General features: G+C 44.0%; 1 protein-coding gene across 2 annotated transcripts in view; it reads left to right on the top strand.

Annotated features, from left to right (window-relative positions):
* Window positions 1–17,317, top strand: part of LOC140391590 (dTDP-D-glucose 4,6-dehydratase-like) — a 126,434-nt gene extending 109,117 nt beyond the window's left edge. Inside the window, exons 11-12 of one of the 2 annotated variants that reach the window (XM_072476233.1) lie at window positions 12,130–12,227; window positions 14,835–17,317. In XM_072476233.1, coding sequence (XP_072332334.1) covers window positions 12,130–12,227; window positions 14,835–14,929 — 193 coding nt within the window. In that variant the 3' untranslated portion in view covers window positions 14,930–17,317. The remainder of the gene's footprint in view (window positions 1–12,129; window positions 12,228–14,834) is intronic. The other variant, XM_072476234.1, reaches the window with a different exon arrangement.
* Window positions 17,318–25,261: the final 7,944 nt, after the last annotated feature.

The following is a 25,261-nucleotide window of genomic DNA, read 5'->3' as shown; positions in this document are numbered from 1 at the left end:
GCCGCTAGGGCCTTCCCCGGTAGGTCATCCCCCCCCAACATCATCCAAAACGGTATACTTGTTTTGAAGGGGAATGGCCATGAGGGATCCCTGCACTGTCTGCCCCTTCATTTTCTTCCGCTGACTGTAACCCAGCTACTCTTTTCCTTTACCTTGGGTGTGGCTACCTCCCTGTAACTCTTCTCTATCACCCCCTCTGCCTCCCGGATGATCCGAAGTTGCTCCAGCTCCAGTTCCCTAACGCGGTCTCTGAGGAGCTGGAGTTGGGTGCACTTCCCGCAGGTGTAGTCAGCGGGGATCCCGGTGGTATCCCTCACCACCCACATCCTACAGGAGGAGCATGCAACTGCCCGAGCCTCCATCCCCGATGATCTTACAGAATGCAGCTGTGCTGTGAACCAACTGGAAGTCCGCCCTCCGACTCTGCTCCCAGTCAGCTGCACTCTCTGTAAACCCCTGGCTCCCTTCACGCTCTTTGAGGAAGTGTAGGAAACAAAATGAAAGCAGCACCTTGTTCCCTCCTCATCTAACTCCCTCAGTCACCAAGCTCTCACTATAGCACTCAAATGCACCCAAATTCAGCACTCCCTCAGTCATCAAACTCTCACTATAGCACTCAAATGCACCCAAATTCAGCACTGTAAGCTGGCACACCTTTATACTGTGTGACTAGCCTCAACATCTGAGGAGTCGATAATGGTGCTGAACATCCCCATTTCTGACAAGAATATTGTTTTCATAGGATCATAGATTGGTTGCATCTCAAAGGGAGGACATTTGACGGCCTTTTGAGTGTGGCATCAAAAGAACCCTAGCAAAACTGGAGTCAATGAGAAACCTCTCTACAAGTTGGATTCATAACTAGCGCAAAAAAAAGATTGTTGTAGTTTTTGGAGGTCAACCATCTCAGTCCCAACATATCACTGCAGGAATCCCTCAGGGAAGTGTCCTAGGCCCAACCACCTTCAGTTGACTCCATATCCTTCACCCGATCACAAGGTCAGAAATGGGGATGTTGGCTGATGACAATGTTCAGCACCATTATCGACTCCTCAGATATTGAAGCTGTCAATGCCCATATGCAGCAAGATCTGGACAACATTCAGGCTTGGGCTGATGTGGTATGTAACATTTGTGCCAGGCAATGACCATCTCCAACAAGAGAGAATGCAACCATCTCCTCTTGACATTCAATGGCATTACCATCACTGAATTCCCCACTGATTATTAGCATGCTGGAGGCTACCACTGACCAGACGCTTTACTGAAAACCACCATATAAATGCTGTATACTATAATATAATACTGAAATGCTATAGATTCTGGAAAATGTTGAACACTTGCCAACACCAGATCAGATGAGCCACCTCAGCCTTATACAAAGTATGGCAGCGAGTGTTTAATGACAAAGAACACTGCAATTCAACTGGTTTTAGTGTACGAAGCAACTTTCATCACCACACTCTTGTACTGCAGTGGACTGTGTATCAATGCCACAGAAGAGCGCTAGAGAAATTCAATTGGCATGCCTCTACTGCAACCTTTGGATTGAATCGGAGAACTATCAACCAAATACTGGTGTCATTCAGGCTAAACTCCTGCAAAATCAATTTGATGAACTGAACACTGTCCACATGTCTGAAAGTCATCTCCCCCACAAGGTTCTGTTCTCTCAACTCCTAAATAGCCCACGTTTCAGGGGAGGACAATGAAAACGCTTCTGAGCGACTCAGAAGTTCTCCTTGTAGATGGCAGCATTGTCCTTCATGACTGGGAGGAGCTTGCTACCACTCGATCAGAATGACTACAGCTTTTCCATCAAGCTTCATCACACCTCAACTCCCAACATGATAATGATGAGGCAGAATGTCAGCACTAAAGGAAATATTTCCTGCACTGCAAACCTTATGGGACAAAAATCTATGGATTAAAAATCAACCTGTTCAGCCACATGAAAATGCATGACAACAACTCACGAGCCTAAGCAGATGTCAGATAGCTGACAATAGTGACATTTGTGGTCGCCATATTATAAAAAAGATATACAAGCATGGTGCTAGAAATGCAAGTTATATCAATCAAGGAAGGCTGGATGCCCTTTCTCTTCGGAATACAAAACTAAGTGATGACCCAATGGAGGTCTTTAAGTTATTAAACGGTTGATGAAATAGACATGGGGATAGCATTTTCCTTTCCGGGGAAGAGCAAAACTAGAGGACATCAGTACAAGATTAACATTGTCATTGGGAAAAATCTTCGGGTGATAACAAGCAGGATAGATAATGTGGAACCAGTAAATGTAATATACTTGTATTTACAAAAAGTGGTCAATAAGGTATCGCACAAAAGGCTACTTAATAAGATAAGAGCCCATGGTGTTGGGGGTAGTATATTAGCATGGATAGATGATTGGCTAACTGACAGAAGTCAGAGGTGGGATAAGAGGAGCATTAGACGGTGGGGGGAGGGGTGATTAGCAGTGCGGGATGGGGAAGCGAGGGAGGGTGGTCAATAGGGGGAGTAGTGTTGTATGTTCTGTGTAATTCTCGGTATACTCCAGATGGTTTACACTTGGGGATGGTTTGATTGGGATTTATAAAATAATAATGGCTTTAGAATGTGTTTATGTCGACCACTATTAACTGAATAGGTTAAAAAATAGAGTGCCTGTGTAACATGTTGGTGGTTTATGTCCATGTTTTTCGAACTTTTTCCCCGCGACCCACTTTTACCAACCAACCGACCTTTGGTACCCACACCGGCCGACCTTCGAGACCCACCCCAGCTTCCCTTCGCGAAACCCACTATTTTCACTTATCTTTGATGCAACAGGTGACCCTACTTGGTCCTCATGATCTCACTTGCTTTGGTCATTCAGTTTTCCATTTCTGCTAAGGACTTCAGCTGACGATTTAAGTTCCCGCTGCATCCTTTGAAAATGGTCAAGAAATTTGTCCTCAAACCCGCCATGCCTTTGAGGTTTTGATGGTTTTAAACTTTCATTTGCCATTACTTTCCTGCATGTAACACACAATGGATTTTCATCATGATTTGCATTGGCACAATTAAAGCCATAGTTCAAGAAATCATCTTTATACTGCTTTGTCCCCGATTTCAGTTTCTTCTTAATGAATTGTTCACCAGAGGTCCTGAATCGTGCTAACCATTACATTCTCCAGTCACCGAAGAGTCGCGCCCCCTCCCCCGACTGGGGTGGAGGCGTCAGTTCACGCTGGGGGTGGTTTTGGTCTAAAACCTCTGGAATCGGATCCAGCATCTCTTGGATGGGCTCTCTGAGGTGATCCACATACCGGTTCGATTTGCATCCTGTGCCCTTTCTCGATAGGAGACAGGTCCTGTCTGGGCCAACACGGTGCCTGGTGTCCACATGGCTGCTTCTCCAAAGTTTTGGACGCACACTAGTTCTACTACTGTGAAGGTGTGTAAGGGCGAACATTACCTGGCGTCAACCTCGGCCCAACCCTGGCCCCAGCGGATTTTCCCATCAATGTCTAGGAGGACTTAACTCGCAGGCGACAACCCATCAACAGTTCGGCCAGAACAACTCCCGTTATGGCGTGTGATGTGATCCTGTAACAAAAAGGGAATCGTGCCAGCCGCATCTCCCAGGACACGGAGGTCTGCTTCTTCATTCAGTTTTAAAAGTTTGGACACCGCATTCCACCAATCAATTTGACGCTGGGTGGCACGGGACGGTGTACGTGTCGTATCCTGTTTGGCGGCTATGAATGCCCCAAACTCCGCACTTGGAAATGCTGTCCAATTATCCGAGATCAGCACCTCTGGTATTTATGCGTGCTGAAATATTGTCACAATCTGACGAAGGTGGCTCGAGCAGTCTTGCAGTGGGCATCTATGACAATGGGGAACATCGCCACCTGGAATGGTCCTGCAAAATCAACGTGGAGACAGGACCAAGGACCGCCCGGCCATTCCCATGGGTGGAGCGGGCCGCCGGCGGTAGTTTCTGGTGGCTCCTGGGGTGGAGTGCAACGGTGGGCCATCTTCTCAATATCTGCGTCAATTCCTGGCTACCATATGTAGCTGCGGTTGAACATGTTCATTTTTGATACTCCTGGATGTCCATTGTGGAGTTCTTGTAAGTGGCGCTTCACCGCCATGCACGTTCCCCACCGTATGACACCGTTCCCGATGCTCAACTCGGGGAATTTTATTCGTTAACGCCTTCAAGTCCCTGGCAAGGTGTGGTGTTGGGCCCCATATAGTATTATGTGTCGCACCCAGGACAACTGCGGATCCTTGTGAGTCCAACTGCGAATGCGGGAGGCGGTAATTGGCAAAGAATCCATGAAATGAATTGCGGCTATCATTTTATTAGCCGATGCCTGTGCAGGCGGCCTGGTGGGGAGGGGGAGGCGGCTCAGAGCATCGGCGTGAGGTATTGCGGACCAATATGTACTGGTATACCGCTAACAACAGAGCCCACCACTTGATCCTGGCTGACACAATGGAGGCAAATCACCCGGTCTTCCTTAAACAACACTATAATAGGGGTTTATGATCAGTATAGATGACAAAAGGGTGTCTGTAGACGTACTAATGGAATTTTTAAATTCCAAATACCACTGCCAAGCCTTCCTTTTGGATTTGTGCGTAATTCTTTTCAGTGTCGGCCAGTGTCAGAAAAGCGGGCACTCTGACCCGTCATACATTCTATAGGTGAGGACGGCCTTGACCCGTAGGGAGAAGCATCACACATTAACAACAGCGGCCTGGTTGGGTTGAGATGAGCCAGTGGGCGGAACGAGGATAGTTGTTCCTTCACAGTCACAGAAGCTGTTTCCAGGACCTGGGACCACTCCCAACGCTGACCTTTATTTAGCAGAAGGTGGAGGCAGGGTCAAGATTGAGGCGAGGTTCAAAATAGATTTTCCGTAGTAATTCACCAGGCCCAAAAATGAGCATAATTCAGTCGGTCTGAGTGGCACCGTGGCCTGATGAATGCCCTGCACTTTGTCCTCCATGGTGTGCTATCAGTGGCGGTCTACACAATAGCCTCAGTAGGTAACCTCAGTTGTGTTAAAAACACATTTTCCCCTGTGAAGGTGGACCCCTGCTTCCTCAAATCGCCAGAGGGCCTCGGCCAAATTTTCAAAAATGTTCTTTGTCCGATGAGCCAGTGATTAGGACGTTGGTACTCACGGGAGTTCGCGCAGGATGTTTTCCATTACCCGCTGGAAATTGTGCAAGCGGAGGAACCCCGAAGGAAAGCTGGGTGTACTCGCATAGCCCTCGGTATGTATTGAGTTCCTCGAGTTCGGGGCCAAAGCCAGCTGCAAGTATGCTTGGCTCATATTTAATTTGGAAAATGTGCGGCCACCGCTGAGCTTTGCATATAGGCCCTCTATGCGAGGGACAGGTTAACGATCCAGGCAGGAGGCGCGGTTGACCGTCATTTTGTAATCTCTGCAGAGGGGGATGGAGCCATCGTGTTTCAGCGCTAGCACAACTGTGCCGCCCAGTCGGAGAACTGGACAGAGCGTATTATTGTTAACCTTTCAAGTCGGTCTAGCCCTGCGTTCAATTTGGAAAATAATGCGTATGAGACAGGCTGGGCACAGAAATATCTTGGCTGGGCATTCTGGTCAGTGGTGATGCAGACCACCTAACCCCTCTTAGAACACAGTGGGGAACGCAGAGATGTACAGCTTTTCAGTCGAGCAAGGGGAAGAACAAAACGGGTGGTGGGCAGGAGTGATTAAATGACAATGGTGAAGATGGTGCAGGTTAAATTAGTTGGCAATGAGATCATAGAAATACCAGAGGACGTGTATTTTGTGACAGCAGAATAGCAGAGAAGGGAAGCATGAAAACTCGGACTAAGAGCAAGCTTCCATAGGTCATGAATGTGACAAAAGAAAGGCAGTGAGACTTCAAGGTTCCTTCTCTTTTGTTTCTTTTCTGATATAATTGATTGTCATTAGCTTTCCCCATGCCCTTTCTATAATCTTTTCGGTTTTTCCAAAACGCCCTTTACTCTAACACCTGCTAGGCAAAAAGCATCCAGAATTTCCCGTCGGATGGTAAGAAGTCATACCTACTTCTCTAACTATCAAGCGTTGTGTATTACTAACTGAATTGCTATTCTCTGCTCCCCTTTCCTCACCAGCCCAATGAAAAAGGAGCTCTATATCTTCTAACCTTCTGATTTGCTCCAAAGCTGCTCCCCACTCTAGGGTCAATTTAGAGAGCTGGGGTTCTTCTTACTGCCTCCTTAAATCTCAGTTCCTTGCTCTTTCCACCCTCAGCAATGAATAACAGAGAGCACTTTGTGAATATCTTCATCACCATGACCTAGACTATGCATGCAACTATCTCTGCTACATCCTCCAGTTTCCCTAACTCCTGGGTTCTAGAAAACCTTTGTCCACCTCAAATCTAACTCTTAAACGCTTGACTCTCTTCATTTAGCTCGGTGTTGACACTTGCCTCCATTAGAAGGTCATTGGTTCAATTCTAAATCCAGAGGTTTAAGCATCTGACCTCAACTGACACTTCAGTACCATACTGTGGGAGTGCTGCATTGTTGGAGGTGCCTTTCAGATTACTGATTAAATTCAGATCGCAACATCTTGATCAAGTGGATGTATTAAAACCCATGGCATTATTTAAGTAACAGGGCAATTATGTTCACCAAAACTATTCCTCAACCAACACCACTAAAACATATTATTTGAAGATCCATCTCATTACTATCTGTGCTGTCTTCTGTGCAAGTATTTGTCTAAATGCAACAGTGACCAAATTCCAGATGTACATCACTGTGGAGGTGCTGTGGATTATCCCAAGGACATGAGGATTTTTTTTCCTTTTATTTTCTCAACTTTCAAGAAATTCTTAGAATCATAGAATCTACAATGCAGAAGGAGGCCATTCAGCCCATCAAGTCTGCACTGGCCCTTGGAAAGAACACCCTACTTAAGCCCCACGCCGCCACCCTATCCCCGTAACCCAGTAACCCCACTTAACCTTTTTTGGACACTAATGGCAATTTAGAATGGTCAATCCACTTAACATGCACATCTTCATGAAACCAGCGCACCCGGAGGAAACCCACGCATTCACAGGGAGAAAGTGCAGACTCCACACAGACAGTGCCCCTAGCCGGGAATCAAACCTGGGACCCTGGAGCTGTGAAGCAACTGTGCTAACTACCGTGCTGCCCACCGTTCTTCCTATGTCGTCTCCTTTATTATCTTCACCCCCTCTTTCCATTTTCTTTTCAGCGATTCCCTTTATTCTGTCATTTGTGGTTGCCTTCCAACTTATTTTTCCATCCCCCCCAGGCTCTTAAATTTGCTATTATTTCTCAGCACTGTCCCTCCATAATACAATCTTGACTCTGCAATCCAGCTTTACGGAAATGTTCATATCTGCAGAATGTCTGCCACTGCCCTAACCTCAACCCCTCACCAAAAACATGTCTTTTCCCAAATTTAACTGCTCTGAATCTTTTTTGGTAACTTCCCATCCTCCAGCTTCCATAAAGTCTACAAATCCAATCTTTACTGACTTTATTCTACTCTGCACCAAGTCTACTCATCCATCAGTCCTCCCTTTACTGCCTGAAGTGCGTTCTCTTTGCACAATTTAAAATTTTAATCAATGTCTTTCACTGCCTCTGTGACCTCACTCCATCCTATCTTCTTCAGCAATACATTCCTCACTCAACACACCATTCCCTTGTCTCTGGACATTTGTGCACCTGATCACTTTATACTACCATTGGTGACAGAGCCCTCAGCTGCATGCAATCTATTCTGTCTAATTCAGTCCCTAAACTACTCTACCTCGCCAATTGTCTCTTTTTTTAAAAACTCATCAAAACTTCTCTTCAAAACCCACCCTATTCTCCTTGGCTCCAGTTCCATTTTTATTTTATGTGAGCATCTTGATTTTTTCATATTTTAAGCATTCTACAAATGTGAATTGTAGTGGTAATAGTTTTTGTCAGTTGTTCAGTTCTAACTATACCATGCATTCTACTACAATGAAACCATTAAGAATTAGCCTACCAGAGTTTTTCTTAGATAAACAAGCGTTGTGCTGGAGCCTTTTTCTTGTGCATCCCTGAGGGTGTAGCTGCAGTTTTTCAAGCACTAACAGGTTCATTAAACTATTATCGTAATCCATACACTGGCTCATAACTTCCGGCTAGCGGCGGGAAGCCATGGACTGCCAATTTTAAAAGAGAAATCTGCACACTTACCTGCATTCCGGGGAGTGGGCCCAGGTAGGTTACTTGTTCAGAGGGTTGGTGCAGACCTGATGGGCCGAATGGCCTCCTTTTGCACTAGGAATTCTACAGTTCTATTCCATGATTCTAGGAAACCTATGCAGACATGGGAAGAATGTACAAACACCACATATTCACCCAAGGTTCGAATTGAACACGGGTCCCTGCAGTTGTAAGGCAGCAGTGCTAACTAGTGTGCCACCATATTACCCATCTTAAATACGTTTCTGCCTTGTTACTTAAATTACCTTATTAATTTTTAATTATCTCATAATTAAATGTTGTGTAGAAAATGTGAAAAAGGAGAATAACATTTTTTTTTTTTAAATAATTACATTTGTGGAAGCTTGTAAAGTTTAATGTAAACATTTATTAACAAAAATAATGTTATAAATACAAAACTTTGAAACCAGTTAACATTTAACTTAACATTCAACTTTATCAGCTGAACAATGACATAAAGCAACCTCAACTTTGACAATTTTTTTGTAATAAAATATATATCCTCACTTAAACACAATGGTTCTGTCTATTTGTAAAAGGGAGGGAGAGAAGGGGAAGGGGCAGAGGGAGGGGGGGGGAAGGGGCAGAGGGAGGGGGGGGAAGGGGCAGAGGGAGGGGGGAGGAAGGGGAGGGCTTTGACATATCAATTATTAATTGACAGGCTTAATGTCTGAAAGCCGCAGTTGCTGAAGCTGTGTCCTGGCACACACCTCCTCTGACATAAATTCGGGATGCCCTTTGACTGTACACTCTTAGGGATGGATGATTGATTTGCTGTAATACCTGTCAGAGAGATAGTTCACATTATCTTACATGAAGCTTGCATGTATCAACAAAGGCATTAAACTTTGTTAAACCACTTGAAGTCATCACTGAGACTTCTACACCAGAGAGACTTGTAAACAACTCAGCTTAAAATACATTGCAAAATCCAGAACTGCACTTCAGTTCTGAATCAGCTGGGAGGACAGATATGCTATCATTAGTGTCCTTGAAGCAGTCAATAGCACCAGAATGCAGGCCATAATCATCCTAGACCAACTCCATTGGGCCGCCCATATGCTTAGGATGTCAAAGAGTCCCGACAGTCAAAGCAAATCTTCTTCACCCAGCTTAAGGAAGGATCCCGAACAAGAGGAGGACAAAGAAAGCTCTTCAAAGACACTTTGTAGGCTTATCTCAAGAAATGGCACATAGACGTCAATACCTGGGAGACCTTTGCTCAGAAGAGACTTACTTGGAGAAACCTCCCGATTGAAGGGTCACAATTCTTCGAGAACACCCGACGACAAGAGGAGGCTCAAAAAAGGAGCCTGAGAAAGGAATACCCGAGACTTTGTGCCCAAACACCGTGCCACCTTTTAGAAACACCTGCCAAGTGAGTGATTGGAGATGCGGCTCTAGGATCGGGGTCATGAGCCACGGACCCACAGAACCCGTGATTAGTAACACTGAGTATCTTAGGTGGACAGTCATACTCGTTAGCGTGATTACCGTATTCTATCCATTATAGTTCTTTTAATGGAATTAACATCCTCATGACAAATCAAAATTTAAAGAAAATCATTCTTTACCTTCTGTAACTTCAAACTCACTTTATACAGTAAAGTACTCTTAATGGAATTGACAGCCTCATGACAAACCAAAGTTTAACAAAACTAAAAATATATCTTCTTTTCATTTTATTTGTATTTTAAATATATTTATAAACGTTGAACATAATAATATAAAACATTAACCTACCAGAAAAATATCTCCTGCCTCTGCTAGACCGATAATTTTCAGTGTAAATAAAAAGATGTCAAAACTCACCTAAAATCCGGGTAAGTGGTCCAAGTTAACGTTGTAGCTGGATTTTTCATTCAGCAGCTCCAGTGTAGCACAGGGCTTCAAGCCATCAAAACAAATGATCTTGAGTTTAAAAGCCACGGGCTTCCGACACTCATGCCGGTACGCCCACAATTCCGGGTTGTCTGAAGTTGCTGGCTGGAGAGGAAGTTACCGGCCATAAATTATGGAACTAGATGCCACACATTGGCTGTAGTCATAGAATATTTCTTGCATTGATCCAGTTTGTTGGAGTAAGAATCTTGGGTAAACTTTTTTTACCTTTGTTCAACAGAATAACAGCAAGAACACAGGTTATATGATTTAATCAGGAAATCCGATTCATAAGACCATAAGACATAGGAGTGGAAGTAAGGCCATTCGGCCCATCAAGTCCACTCCACCATTCAATCATGGCTGATTTCAGCTCCATTTACCCGTGCTCTCTCCATAGCCCTTAATTCCTCAAGAAATCAAGAATTTATCAACTTCTGTCTTAAAGACACTCAACGTCCTGGCCTCCACCGCCCTCTGTGGCAATGAATTCCACAGACCCACCACTCTCTGGCTGAAGAAATTTCTCCTCATCTCTGTTCTAAAGTGACTCCCTTTTATTCTAAGGCTGTGCCCCCGGGTCCTAGTCTTCCCTGCTAATGGAAACAACTTCCCTACGTCCACCCTATCTGAGCCATTCATCATCTTTTAAGTTTCTATTAGATCTCCCCTCAACCTCCTAAACTCCAATGAATATAATCCCAGGATCCTCAGACGTTCATCATATGTTAGGCCTACCATTCCTGGGATCATCCGTGTGAATCTCCGCTGGACCTGCTCCAGTGCCAGTATGTCCTTCCTGAGGTGTGGGGCCCAAAATTGCTCATAGTATTCTAAATGGGGCCTAACTAGTGCTTTATAAAGCTTCAGAAGTACATCCCTGCTTTTATATTCCAAGCCTCTTGAGATAAATGACAACATTGCATTTGCTTTCTTAATTACGGATTCAACCTGCAACTTTACCTTTAGAGAATCCTGGACTAGGATTCCCAAGTCCCTTTGCACTTCAGCATTATGAATTTTGTCACCGTTTATAAAATAGTCCATGCCTCTATTCTTTTTTCCAAAGTGCAAGACCTCGCACTTGCCCAAGTTGAATTTCATCAGCCATTTCTTGGACCACTCTCCTAAACTGTCTAAATCTTTCTGCAGCCTCCCCACCTCCTCAATACTACCTGCCCCTCCACCTATCTTTGTATCATCGGCAAACCTAGCCAGAATGCCCCCAGTCCCGTCATCTAGATTGTTAATATATAAAGAGAACAGCTGTGGCCCCAACACTGAACCCTGCGGGACACCACTCGTCTCCGGTTGCCATTCCGAAAAAGAACCTTTTATCCCAACTCTCTGCCTTCTGCCCGACAGCCAATCGTCAATCCATGTTAATACCTTGCCTCAGATACCATGGGCCCTTATTTTACTCAGCAGTCTCCCATGAGGCACCTTATCAAAGGCCTTTTGGAAGTCAAGATAGATAACATCCATTGGCTCTCCTTGGTCTAACCTATTTGATATCTCTTCAAAGAACTCTAACACGACCTCCCCTTACTAAATCCATGCTGACTTGTCCTAATCCGACCCTGCACTTCCAAGAATTTAGAAATCTCATCCTTAATGATGGATTCTAGAATCTTGCCAACAACCGAGGTTAGGCTAATTGGCCTATAATTTTCCATCTTTTTTCTTGTTCCCTTCTTGAACAGCGGGGGGTTACAACAGCGATTTTCCAATCCTCTGGGACTTTCCCTGACTCCAGTGATTTTCGAAAGATCATAACTAATGCCTCCACTATTTCTTCAGCTATCTCCTTTAGAACTCTAGGATGTAGCCCATCTGGGCCCGGAGATTTATCAATGTTTAGACCGCTTAGTTTCTTAGATTCAATTCAGGAATGTGACTGAATATAGGATACTGTACTTCAGTCAAATACCTTAATGCTATTTTAAAATTTACGTTTTGTTCCCTAGGCCTTCCAATGATTTGAATTATCCAATGAATTCAAAAAAACTGCACAGACTTGGTTGGAAACCCAAAGTAGCATGGGAGGAAGGAATTAGAAAGACAAGTATGGTTATTCTTTAGAATATTTTTCAACTGCTGGAAATTTTTGCGGAACAATTGCAATAATTACATTACCTATTAAAAGACCCCAATTATCTTTTTATTTTAGCTTTATGTACGCATCTAGTGTTGCTTCCTTTATTGCACAGTGAATGTTTTTAGTGATATATACAGACAAACTGAATGCCATTTTTTTCTTCATGGAATGAATGCATAACTAGCAAGGTCAGCATTCCTGCCTATTCCGAATTTCCCTTGAGAAGATAGACATTTTTTTGAACGGTTGCAGTCACATGGTACAGGTACATCCGCAGTGCATTTAGGGAAGGAGTTCCACAGTTATAACCCAGCGACAGTGAAAGAAAGGTGATATGGTTCCAAATTGGGATAGTGTGTGACTTGGCAGGACACAATTTCCAGGCGCCTTCACTGCGATGCTGACTGCGGCAGGACACCGGTTCCCAGACTGCCTCACTGATACTGATGATCAGCGGTTCCCATTGATCAGCAGTTCCCGTTGGTCCCAAGTCACTTTCTAAACTGTGATATCACCTTGGAACATAGGCGTTACATGTTTTCACTGCATGAATATAGGCCTCTCTCTTATGAATATAAGTTGACCGCTACATTCACCACTTTTACAGCATTTAAATGCATTACACTACTTTCCCTAATAGAGAAAGTGCCAAAATGCAATCGGAACTGTAGACAAATATGCGGGGAAACTCTGATGTTATGTTTTGGCCTGAGATTTTAAATGTCCAATGATTTTAGCTTTGAATAAAATGACCCTGTTGTCAAATCTGAAAAGAAATCTAAACACTTTCTACACTCCATTGATTGACCATCAATCTGCTTTGAAATGGAATTCAAACAGCAGGCGTAGCTTAAAGAAAAGACCATATGGTATTTCAGTTTCAATGGGCTCCATTGTTGACATTTCCCGTGATTCTTTTAGCTAGTTGGGGTTACTATGCATGCATGCTGTGACAATCCGAAGACTTTAGGGATATTGGATGCTACGGGCTTGGTCGATTTTGTTTGACTGCGATGTTTTTTAAAAATAATTCTGTTTTGCAGCGCCTGGGTGATTTTAGAAGCCAGAAATTGACAAAGGAGTATGTTTTCAGTCTGGATCAATGGACTATGGTTTGACTGGGAAAGTTCATGTGCTTTGCAGTCTGCAGAGATATTTTTTTTTTAACTTGGGGAGATGAGGGTATTGCAGGGCGGAGCCAAGAAACGGAGTGAGACATTTTGAAAAGCCAACGAGGCAGTTTTATTTTTAAACGTTTTGGAGAGAGAAGTTCAATTCTGATTTGCCTGATGCTGAGGCTGCAGTTATCCCACAGTAAGATAGATTGAGAGCTGGATGTTTCTTTTGTTGTTGTTTAAAGGGAAATTGAGTAGTAGTGTTTGTCTTCTCGGGTGTGAAGTTGAAGAAGTTAATATTGTATTCATAATAAAGTTTTGATTTAAAAATACCAACGCCCTATTTCTTCTTGCAAACATTCCTGGACAGAATCATTCTTTCCACACAGTCTTACAAATAAACTAAAATATTGGGGTTTCGGTCCAGTATCCTAGCCATTGTTGGGATCTGGTCTGGGATGGTAATATGATTCAGTATCAAAAGCTCCAGAATTAATTAACTGATTAGAGGGATGATGTTCACATTTTGATAGGTTCAAGAGGTTATTAAAGAATTATCTGTCTATGATGTAAGTGGATAAGTATTTTTTGTAAGACTGATTAACTGCTGATGGAGATTTCCATTTTTGGAATCTTTTATGGATGAGAGTTGTTTTCGGTATGAAGCATCTTTGAATATGCCAGATGTATTTGGCAGTTTTAAAGTTTTTTTCTAGGATATCTTGAGGTCTGTCCATAGTGGATACACTGTGAATGGCAATGAGAATACATGGGGCAGGGTAGAAGGAGGGTATGGATGGTATTGTGCTATGGGTGGCAAGGAGTGGTACGTGAGGGACTGAGAGCCTGACATTGATCATTAAAACTGGGCCAATTTCTCAGTAAACGGAGGCGAGCCTCCCAGCCTATCAGTCTGGCCACCTGCCTGCCTCAGTCCTGTCTCCGGAAGCCGTAGCCCTGATTCATCCCGCGCCTTCCTAGATGGAAATATGGCAAAGCCATAGATAGGTATTTTGGTTTAGAAAGTTTCCCAACTCAACCTTCCAGTTTCATCTGCAAAAATCTGGACCCTCGGGTTAGTTCTTAACCAGTTGGAGGTTATTTTTATTTTTATTTCAGTGCTGGCTGAATCCCTAAATTGTTCAGCGGAACTCAAGAAGTGCTTAATTAAATACTTCACTCATAATATCTAAAAGATAATTGCTATATTAAATTTTAACGCATGTGGAGGTGGTGAAAGTGAAGGGATTATGATTACATTTATATTTCTGGATATACTTTCAGAGCAAAAATTAGAGGAAAACATTTTCGGGTCTCAAAGAACAATCTGTTATGATGACTTAAATTCAATTTTGCAGTTTGCTTTCTTGAATAGGTAATAACATTCTGCAGTGACAATTATAGTTTTTTTTAACACTTCTCAATAACTTAACTGCTTCTTTGTTTGTTTCACCATTAGTTGAATGGTATCAAGAAAACTTCTACAACTGGCCAAATGCAGAAACAGCACTATCTCCTTTTCCATCATCAGCACTTCATAAAAGATGCCAATGATTGTAGTTTTACACAGATCACAGCAACTCTACCTCACCTGGAGCTTCAAGTGGATATTTTTGTGTGTTACAGAAGGACAAAGGAATAACTAGCGCAGAAGAACTCTACTTTTTAATTGTTAAATACGTTGATACTTGAAATGAATTTATTATGGTTATATGTGTAACAAGGGCTTGACCAAGCTAAATTATGTATTTTTTAAAATATACTATTTTGGGAGTAATTTTCTCCAGTACCAATTAGCATTGGCAGACCCTTGTATGCAAAATTGTCGTTGCAAATGTGATCAGTGAGCTTTGTGAAGGTGCAGGAGCCTAATCATTATGGTACTGTATTGGCACTCCAGAGATTTCAAATCCTACTGTGGAAAATGGGGAATCACATTCATTAAAAATCAGGCGATTTGCAGGCTGGCATCAGATGAAATAATCATGAAGCTGCTGGATTGTCATACCATAAGACAGAGGAGCAAAATTAGACCACTCGGCCCATCGAGTCTGCTCCGCCATTCAATCATGCCTTCTCCCCATAACCCCTGATCCACTTCCCAATCGAGAACCTATCTATCTCTGTCTTCAAGATACTCAGTGATTTGGCCTCCACAGTCTACTGCGGCAAAGTGTTCCACAGATTCACCACCCTCTGGCTGAAGAAATCCCTCCTCATCTCCATTTTAAAGGATAGTCCCTTTAGTCTGAGATTGTATCCTCTGGTTCTAGATTTTCCTACAAGTGAAAATATTCTCTCCACGTCCACTCTATCCAGGCCTCGCTGTATCCTGTAAGTTTCAATCAATAGGATCCCCCCCTCGCCCTTCTAAACTCCAACGAGTACAGACCCAGAGTCCTCAACCGTTCCTCATACGACAAGCTCTTCATTCCAGGGATCATTCTTGTGAACCTCCTGTGGACCCTTTCCAAGGCCAGCACATCCTTCTTTAGATACTTCCAAAACTGCTCAGAATACTCCAAATGGGGTCTGACCAGAGCCTTATACAGCCTCAGAAATACATCCCTGCTCTTATTTTCTGGCCCTCTCGACATGAATGCTAACATTGCATTTGCCTTCCTAACTGCCGATTGAACCTGCACGTTAACCTTAAGAGAATCGTAAACAAGGATTCCCAAGTCCCTTTGTGCTTCTTATACAAAGCAATTGGTTAAATAATGTTCTTCGGGGAAGAAAACTTGCCATCCTTTGTGTGAGATTTTGTCCAATCCACACTGCACGGTTAGCTCTTGACTGTCATTTGGACCAACAGGGAAGGACAGTAACTGCAACTCAGCCAGTCTTGCCCAGTTGGACAATAAATGCTTGCATCGTCAACAGTGCTCACATCCTGAGAATGGGAACAAAATTTAATATATTTTATATTTAACTAAGTAAAGTCTAATTATATAATTTCTAGTTACACTGTTTTTGGATAAGAATAACAATTATTTTAATATTTAGTGCTTTACATATATAGTAGAATCCTTAGTTTACTGTATTATATTTTAAATCAATGTACTACTTTGAGTTCTGATGAACCAGAAATTATCAAAATAATTTTAAGAAATTGGTATATTTTTAAGAATCTTTCTTTCATATCATTTAGGGTGCATGGATAGATTTTCCAAGTCCTCACTTATCGTAAGAATTTAGCCTCATATGGCCCAGATAGAAAAGCCATAGGCAACAGCCCGCTTAAAGCAGGCCAGGTTTGTCACAATGGGTGGAATCAGGAAATTAACTTTGTAAAATGAATGCTTTGTGGTGCTGTGCATCTTTTGACCATTTGGTTTTATCAATTGTATTTTCTTGTACCACATAAAAATACAAAAACATAGGACAAATTTTGCGATTGTGTAATTGACAGCAACTTCTGGCATCTATCTGCACATGCGCATCCAGTAGTTGCTGTCAATGATTCTGTACCCCTTCACAGGACATGTTGCTAAATTCCCCACAGATAGAAACCTTTTGAAATCACTTGAAATAACACGAGCTTCCACTTCTAAAGCATTAATCTTGCTGTAAAAACCTTTTAAAAATGTTCACAAAATTGAATGGGACACTACTGGGTTTTTAATGGGGTCTTAAGTTCTTTTGTCCTCACATAAGAAAGTAAGAAATAGAAACAGGAGTAGACTTTTGGACCTTCAAGCCTACTGCAACATTCAGTAAGATCATGGCTGATTTTTCTACTTCAGTTGCATTTTTCTGCACTATTCCCATAAGCTTGAATTCCCTTAATATTCAAAAAGCTATTGACCTCTGGCTTGAATGTAATTGTTGCTCTGTGTGTATATAATTACTAATGAAAAATCCCTGATCTTGAAAAGCTAAATATATATTTATAGAGTGTTAAATTTGTCTATTATAGTAAAAATTCCATAGTTTTTTTAATATATTTTTCTAAGTTTGTTCATTATATTTCTGTAAAGAGAGACCTGTTGAAGCTTTTTGGCTTGCACTTATCAGGACAAATGCAAGAATGAACCCATTTGAACCCTGATTGACCAAAGTGTTGCAATGAAGAAATCAATCAGAGTCGACTTCCTAACAAATCAACACCCTTTTCTCCTGTAGTATAAAAAATGTTTAAAATTTGGCATCTTACAATCAGATGTAATCACAATATTAGGTGTTTACTATAGGCCTCCCAACAGCCAGTGGGAGATGGAGGAGATTTTGGACAGATGTAGAAACAATAGGGTTGTTGTGGTGGATGATTTTACTTCCTCTATATTGACTGGGACTCACTTGGTGCTCGATGCTTGGATAGGGCAGAATTGTATGGAGCATCCAGGAGGGTTTCTTGAAACATTTGGGGGAATGAGTCCAGCCAGGCGATGGAAGTTTCAGTAGGGGAGCATTTCGGGAACAGTGACCATATTCCGTAAGTTTGAAGGTACTCGTGGATAAGGATAAGAGTAGTCCTCGGGTGAAGGTGATAAATTAGGGGAAGGCTAATTTATCAGAATTTAGATTGGGAGCGGCTGTTTGACATCTGACGTGGGAGACTTTCAAAAGTCAATAAGATGAAGCCCTTGAAGAATATAAGACAGTAGGAAGAAACTGGAGCAAGGAGGTAGGAGGGATGGCATAGTGGTTAGCGTCAGGGATCCGGGTTCAATTCCAGCCTTGGGTGACTGTGGAGTTTGTACGTTCTCCCTGTGCCTGTTCGGGTTTCCTCCGGGTACTCCGGTTTTCTCTCACAGTCCAAAGATATACAGATTAGGTGGATTGGCCATGCTAAATTGTCCCTTAGTGTCCAAAACGTTAAGAGAAGTTACAGATAGGGTGGGGGCCTAGTTAGGGTGTTCTTTCAGAGGGTCAGTGTAGACTTGATGGGCAGAATGGCCTCCTTCTGCTCTGTAGGGATTCTATGATTCTAAAAGGACTTGGTGGATGTCCAGAGAAGGCTGTGTAGGTATTCTGAGTCATGCCACTATCAAAAAGGAGGACGTGTTGGGTGTCTTAAAAAGCATTAAGGTAGATAAGTCCCAGGCCCTGATGGGATCTACCCCAAAATACCGAGGGAGTGAAGGGAGGAGATGTCTGGGGCCTTGACAGATATCTTTGTATCCTCATTGACTACAGGTGAGGTCCCAGAGGACTGGCATTTAGCTAACTTTTTTTGGAAATTATTCATATCTTATTAACAAAAGAATATAAAATACATGAACCATAACAAACATTCTTTAACAAGATTCCATCAACACCACTTTTTAAAAGACTCTCACCTCCACTGTCCCTCCCCTCCCCCCCCCCCCATACAAAAGTAAACCCCCTCCCTTAAACTCAAGCAGTGACAAATTCTTTGAAGTACACTATGAAAGGTCACCATCTTCGATAAATTCCCTTAATCGACCCTCTCAAGGTGTATTTGACCTTCTCGAGGTGCACAAACTCCATCGAATCACCTAGCCACACTGAAGCCTTCAGCCGTGCCGCCATCTTCCAGCCCAATAAGATATTCCGCCATGCCACTAACGAAGCAAAGGCCAGGACATCCTCTCCTCCTGTCCGCAGTTCCAGCACTTCAGAGACACCAAACATTGCCACCAGTGGGCAGGGTTCCACCCTCACATTCAGCATCGCCGACATGTCGCCAAAAAAGTACTTCAAAACGACCAGAACACATACGTGTGATGTGTGGGCCTCCTTGAACTTTGCTCGCACCTATCTTCCATCTCTTTAAAAAAGCAGCACATTCTCGCTTTAATGAGGTGAGCTCGATAAACTACCTTTAGCTGAATGAGGTTCAGCCTCGTGCAAGGTGATGTCGTATTCACACTCCTCAACACCTCACACTGCACTCCTTCCTCTTTCAACCCCAACTCCTCCATCCATTTTGCCTTCATCCCCTCAACTGAATCCAACTGCCCAGCTATATGTTGGTACATTCCAGACATACTACCCTCCACCAATCCTGTGCAGGATAAAATCTGCTGCAACAAGTTGGGTAGCTAAACCACCGAAAAGGCCAGAAAAAACTGCTTAACCTAGCTTCGTGCCTGAAGGCACCTAAGTCCGTCCGTATACGAAAGCTCATATTTCTCCTTTAACTCTTCCAAGCTAGCGAACCACCCCTCCAAAAATAGATCCCCCACCTTCTCCAACCGTTTCTCCTCCCAAGCAATAAACATGATATCCAGTCTTGACGGCTTGAATACGTGATTGGCAACTGCTTCATGAACATTGCCGAAAGCACTCCAATTGACCTCGGGCTCGCCATCCCACCAGGCAACTCCACGATCCTTGCGTTCTGCTGCCGCGACCTATTTGCCACGTCCTCAACCTTCGCTCTCAGGCCCATATTCCTGCCCTCCACCTTCATCAGCTATGCTTCCAGCAAGGTGAGCTGATCACTATGCCTCAATAGTGCTTCCTCCATCCCCTTCAACACCTCACCATGCTCCCACACCGTCTCCGGCGTCCTTCCGAGTGCCTCCTTTGTCGGGGCCAACGAGTCCTCCACCGATTGCTTGAGTGTCTCCAGCATTTAGGGCAGCACGGCAGCATTGTGGTTAGCACAGTTGCTTCGCAGCTCCAGGGTCCCAGGTTCGATTCCCGGCTTGGGTCACTGTCTGGGCGGAGTCTGCATGGTCTCCCCGTGTATGCTTGGGTTTCCTCCGGTTTCCTCCCACAGTCCAAAGATGTGCAGGTTAGGTGGATCAGCCATGATAAATTGTCCTTGGTGTCCAAAAAGGTTGGGTGTGGTTGCCGGGTTACGGAGATGGGGTGGAGGTGTGGGCTTAAGTAGGGTGCTCTTTCCAAGGGCCGGGGCAGACTCGATGGGCCGAATGGCCTCCTTCTGCACTGTAAATTCTATGATCTCCCTTTCATGCCGTTCAAAGTGTTTGCTGAACTGCCGTTCGAATTAGCCGCCATCACCTCTGCCAACATATCTACAGTAATAGGAGCGGCCTCACTCAGCAAGCTTGCCCCTACCATCTTACACCCCCCCCCCCCCCCCCCCCCAGGTACTAGCGGGCTAGCGTTCGCATCCTTCTTCCCAACGTTCTTTCTTTGGTTCCTGGACATCCTTTACCAACCAAATCTCAATTGGGACAAGTTTGCGAACAAATTCTCCCTGAAAATCGGGTGAAGATAGCCAAAAACCGAGGACTCTGGTGGCAGCTAAGCAACGAGCGATCTATATATTGCTCTGGAAGTTCACAACAGTATAGATGTGACCCTATTTCCAGTTCTCTCCAGCGTGGACAAAGAATCATCCAAACTCGAAACGTTAGCTTCCTTCTCCCTCCACAGATGTAGACAGACCTGCTGCAATTGTCCAATATTTTCTGTTTTTGTCCTAGACAGATTGAGTCTTCCCAGCAAGGATGGTAACGGCAGTGAGGCACTGCTTCACACAAACTTATGTATATAGGCAAAAATTAATTAATGTTAAATCTTCGCCTGCTCCCTCAAGTTACTAAATCCCCAACTGTCAGTGCAAGGGCCATGCTTTTTTTCTGCTATATATAAATGTCTTAGCAGATGGGGTAACAAAAGACAATAAAGAATTAAAGGCACAATTCTAAAGAATGTGCAGGAATAGCAGGAGCTGGGGGTGCAGGTGCATAGATCTTTGAAGGTGGCAGGCCTTGAGGTAGAGGGGAGCAAAGCAAATGTGATCTTCGACTGCATAAGGAATGTTGAGTACAAAAGCAGGGAGGTTACGATGAACCTATATAAAGCTCTGGTCCCAACTGGAGTATTGTTTCCATTTCCGGTCACTGCACTTTAGGAAAGATGTGGAGGTACTTGGGAGGGTGCATAACATGGAGATACATAGAACATACAGTGCAGAAGGAGGCCATTCGGCCCATCGAGTCTGCAGCGACCCATTTAAGCTCTCACTTCACACTATTCCCGTAACCCAATAACCCCTCCTAACCTTTTTTTTTGTCAGGGCAATTTATCATGGCCAATCCACCTAACCTGCTCGTCTTTGGACTGTGGGAGGAAACCGGAGCACCTGGAGGAAACCCACTCAGTCACGGGCAGAATGTGCAAACTCCGCACAGACAGTGACTCAGCGGGGAATCTAACCTGGGACCCTGGCACTGTGAAGCCACAGTGCTATCCACTTGTGCTACCGTGGTGCCCAAAGAAATTTACCAGAATGTTTCCTTATGGAGGTTTTAGTAACTAGGTTAGGAACAAAAGGATATTAACAAATGTTGTTCCATGCCAAGATCCAACAGTGCATCTGATTGTTAGACCTGTTGGTCTGAACAGAGGAATAATTCTCATAAGGATAAATAGAGAAGGAACGTCTGTCACTTGGTTGCCCAGAAATTAGGCCATTAGGCCTCTTCTGTAAGGTGTTCCTATTCTATTTAGTGTAGTAGTATGGCTTCTGTGCCAGTTAAAGAACATAGAACGATACAGCGCAGTACGGGCCCTTCGGCCCACGATGTTGCACCGAAACAAAAGCCATCTAACCTACACTATGTCATTATCATCCATATGCTTATCCAATAAACTTTTAAATGCCCTCAATGTTGGCGAGTTCACTACTGTTGCAGGTAGGGCATTCCACAGCCTCACCACTCTTTGCGTAAAGAACCTACCTCTGACCTCTGTCCTATACCTATTACCCCTCAGTTTAAAGCTATGTCCCCGCGTGCCAGCCATTTCCATCCGCGGGAGAAGGCTCGCACTGTCCACCCTATCTAACCCCCTCATCATTTTGTATGCCTCTATTAAGTCTCCTCCTCACCTTCTTCTCTCCAACGAAAACAACCTCAAGTCCATCAGCCTTTCCTCATAAGATTTTCCCTCCAGACCAGGCAACATCCTGGTAAATCTCCTCTGCACCCGCTCCAAAGCCTCCACGTCCTTACTATAATGCGGTGACCAGAACTGTACGCAATACTCCAAATGCGGCCGTACCAGAGTTTTGTACAGCTGCAACATGACCTCCTGACTACGGAACTCAATCCCTCTACCAATAAAGGCCAATACTCTACAGGCCTTCTTCACAACCCTATCAACCTGGGTGGCAACTTTCAGGGATCTATGTACATGGACACCTAGATCCCTCTGCTCATCCACACTTCCAAGAACTTTACCATTAGCCAAATATTCCGCATTCCTGTTATTCCTTCCAAAGTGAATCACCTCACACTTCTCTACATTAAACTCCATTTGCCACCTCTCAGCCCAGCTCTGCAGCTTATCTATGTCCCTCTGTAACCTGCTACATCCTTCCACACTGTCGACAACACCACCGACTTTAGTGTCGTCTGCAAATTTACTTACCCACCCTTCTGCGCCTTTAGGTCATTGATAAAAATGACAAACAGCAACGGCCCCAGAACAGATCCTTGTGGTACGCCACTTGTAACTGAACTCCATTCTGAACATTTCCCATCAACCACCACCCTCTGTCTTCTTTCAGCTAGCCAATTTCTGATCCACATCTCTAAATCACCCAGCCTCCGTATTTTCTGCAATAGCCTACCGTGGGGAACCTTATCAAACGCTTTACTGAAATCCATATACACCACATCAACTGCTCTACCCTCGTCTATCTGTTCAGTCACCTTCTCAAAGAACTCGATAAGGTTTGTGAGGCATGACCTACCCTTCACAAAGCCATGCTGACTATCCCTGATCATATTATTCCTATCTAGATGATTATAAATCTTGTCTCTTATAACCCCCTCCAAGACTTTACCCACTACAGACGTGAGGCTCACCGGTCTATAGTTGCCGGGGTTGTCTCTGCTCCCCTTTTTGAACAAAGGGACCACATTTGCTATCCTCCAGTCCTCTGGCACTATTCCTGTAGCCAATGATGACATAAAAATCAAAGCCAAAGGTCCAGCAATCTCTTCCCTGGCCTCCCAGAGAATCCTAGGATAAATCCCATCAGGCCCCGGGGACTTATCTATTTTCAGCCTGTCCAGAATTGCCAACACCTCTTCCCTACGTACCTCAATGCCATCTATTCTAATAGCCTGGGTCTCAGCATTCTCCTCCACAACATTCTCTTTTTCCTGAGTGAATACTGACGAAAAATATTCATTTAGTATCTCGCCTATCTCTTCAGACTCCACACACAACTTCCCATCCCTGTCCTTGACTGGTCCTACTCTTACCCTAGTCATTTGCTTATTCCTGACATACCTCTAGAGAAATGAAGAAAACTTCCATATTGTCACTGAAGCATCGGAGTAAAAGTATTGCCATTCTACTGGACTTCTGCTGCACACTGAACAATTTCAAGCACCTATAGCAGGGTTCTTCAAAGTGTGGGACGGTGGACGGGTGTGGGAAAGATCGCGGAGCAATCAGTGGTGGCATTCCACTGATGGTCCCCATCGCGGGAGAAGCGCAAAATGGCTGCTACCAGTATTTTAATTTAGAATAGCGACCACTGATGCCTTTTAAATGAGAAGAAAATGAGGCTGTGTGCAGCCTTCCAGCCATAAGTGAGCAGGTCACGCACCCTGCATGTACACTTGACATCAAGCCCCCTGTATGTATGCGATTTTGGCACCAAATCATGGAGGAGACCTTCCATTTTCTAGCTGCCTACACTCAAAGCAAGCAGACTCCGAAGGTGGATAGTTTTGTTGCAAGAAAAAGGTGGCCAGAAACACAAATAGGTAGAGTACTTCCTGACCCAGATCTCATATCTAAATCTGCTGAAGAGGGCTGCTCAGGAGAGCAGTGCTAATGTTAGATCTCCACAGAGCTGGGGCAGCACGGTGGTGCAGTGATTAGCACTGCTGACTCACGGTGCTGAGGAGCCGAGTTCGATACTGTCCCTGGGCCACTCTCCATGTGGAGTTTGCATATTCTCCCCATGACTGAGTGGGTCTCAGTCCCACAGCCCAAAAAGATGTGCAGGATAGGTGTATTGGCCATGCTAAATTGCCCCTTAATTGTAAAAAAAAGATTTGGGTGCTCTCAATTTATAAAATAAAAAGATCTCTACCGAGCTCCAGGGCCTCTGGTCAATAGCCGACAAAGAAGAATCTTAACTCGGGAACAAAGCAGTATGAAGATGATTTCTTGAAGTATGGTGTTGTCAATGGTGTCAATTAAAGTAAGGATGCAAAGCCCATGTGTGTTATGTGCAGGGAAGTACTGGCAAATAAGAGAAGTTTCAGATTTTGAAAGAGAAGTGATGGGTGAAAAATTCCTTTTGAGTTTGTAAGCCCATTAACTTACAGCTGATTCCAAGTGAAGAGCTGCTGTACCTGACCTGTGACGCCACATTAAACACATGCCAAAAGACTGTCAGCATTCTAGAGTAGCATCTCCAGGAGTATCCAGTGCTGAGTAAAACAAGCATTTTGCTGCTATAGCCCTTCACTACAACCTACAAAGAACAAAGAAATGTACAGCACAGGAACAGGCCCTTCGGCCCTCCAAGCCCGTGCCGACCATGCTGCCCGACTAAACTACAATCTTCTACACTACCTGGGGCCGTATCCTTCTATTCCCATCCTATTCATATATTTGTCAAGATGCCCCTTAAATGTCCCTATCGTCCCTGCTTCCACTAACTCCTCCGGTAGCGCGTTCCAGGCACCCACTACCCTCTGCGTAAAAAACTTGCCTCGTACATCTACTCTAAACCTTGCCCCTCTCACCTTAAACCTATGCCCCCTAGTAATTGACCCCTCTACCCTGGGGAAAAGCCTCTGACTATCCACTCTGTCTATGCCCCTCATAATTTTGTATACCTCTATCAGGTCTCCCCTCAACCTCCTTCGTTCCAGTGAGAACAAACCGAGTTTATTCAACTGCTCCTCATAGCTACTGCCCTCCATACCAGGCAACATTCTGGTAAATCTCTTCTGCACCCTCTCTAAAGCC

This window comes from Scyliorhinus torazame, chromosome 15 (assembly GCF_047496885.1).
Source record: "Scyliorhinus torazame isolate Kashiwa2021f chromosome 15, sScyTor2.1, whole genome shotgun sequence".
NCBI classification, from domain to species: Eukaryota; Metazoa; Chordata; class Chondrichthyes; order Carcharhiniformes; family Scyliorhinidae; genus Scyliorhinus; species Scyliorhinus torazame.
This window is presented reverse-complemented; position numbering and strand designations above follow the sequence as displayed.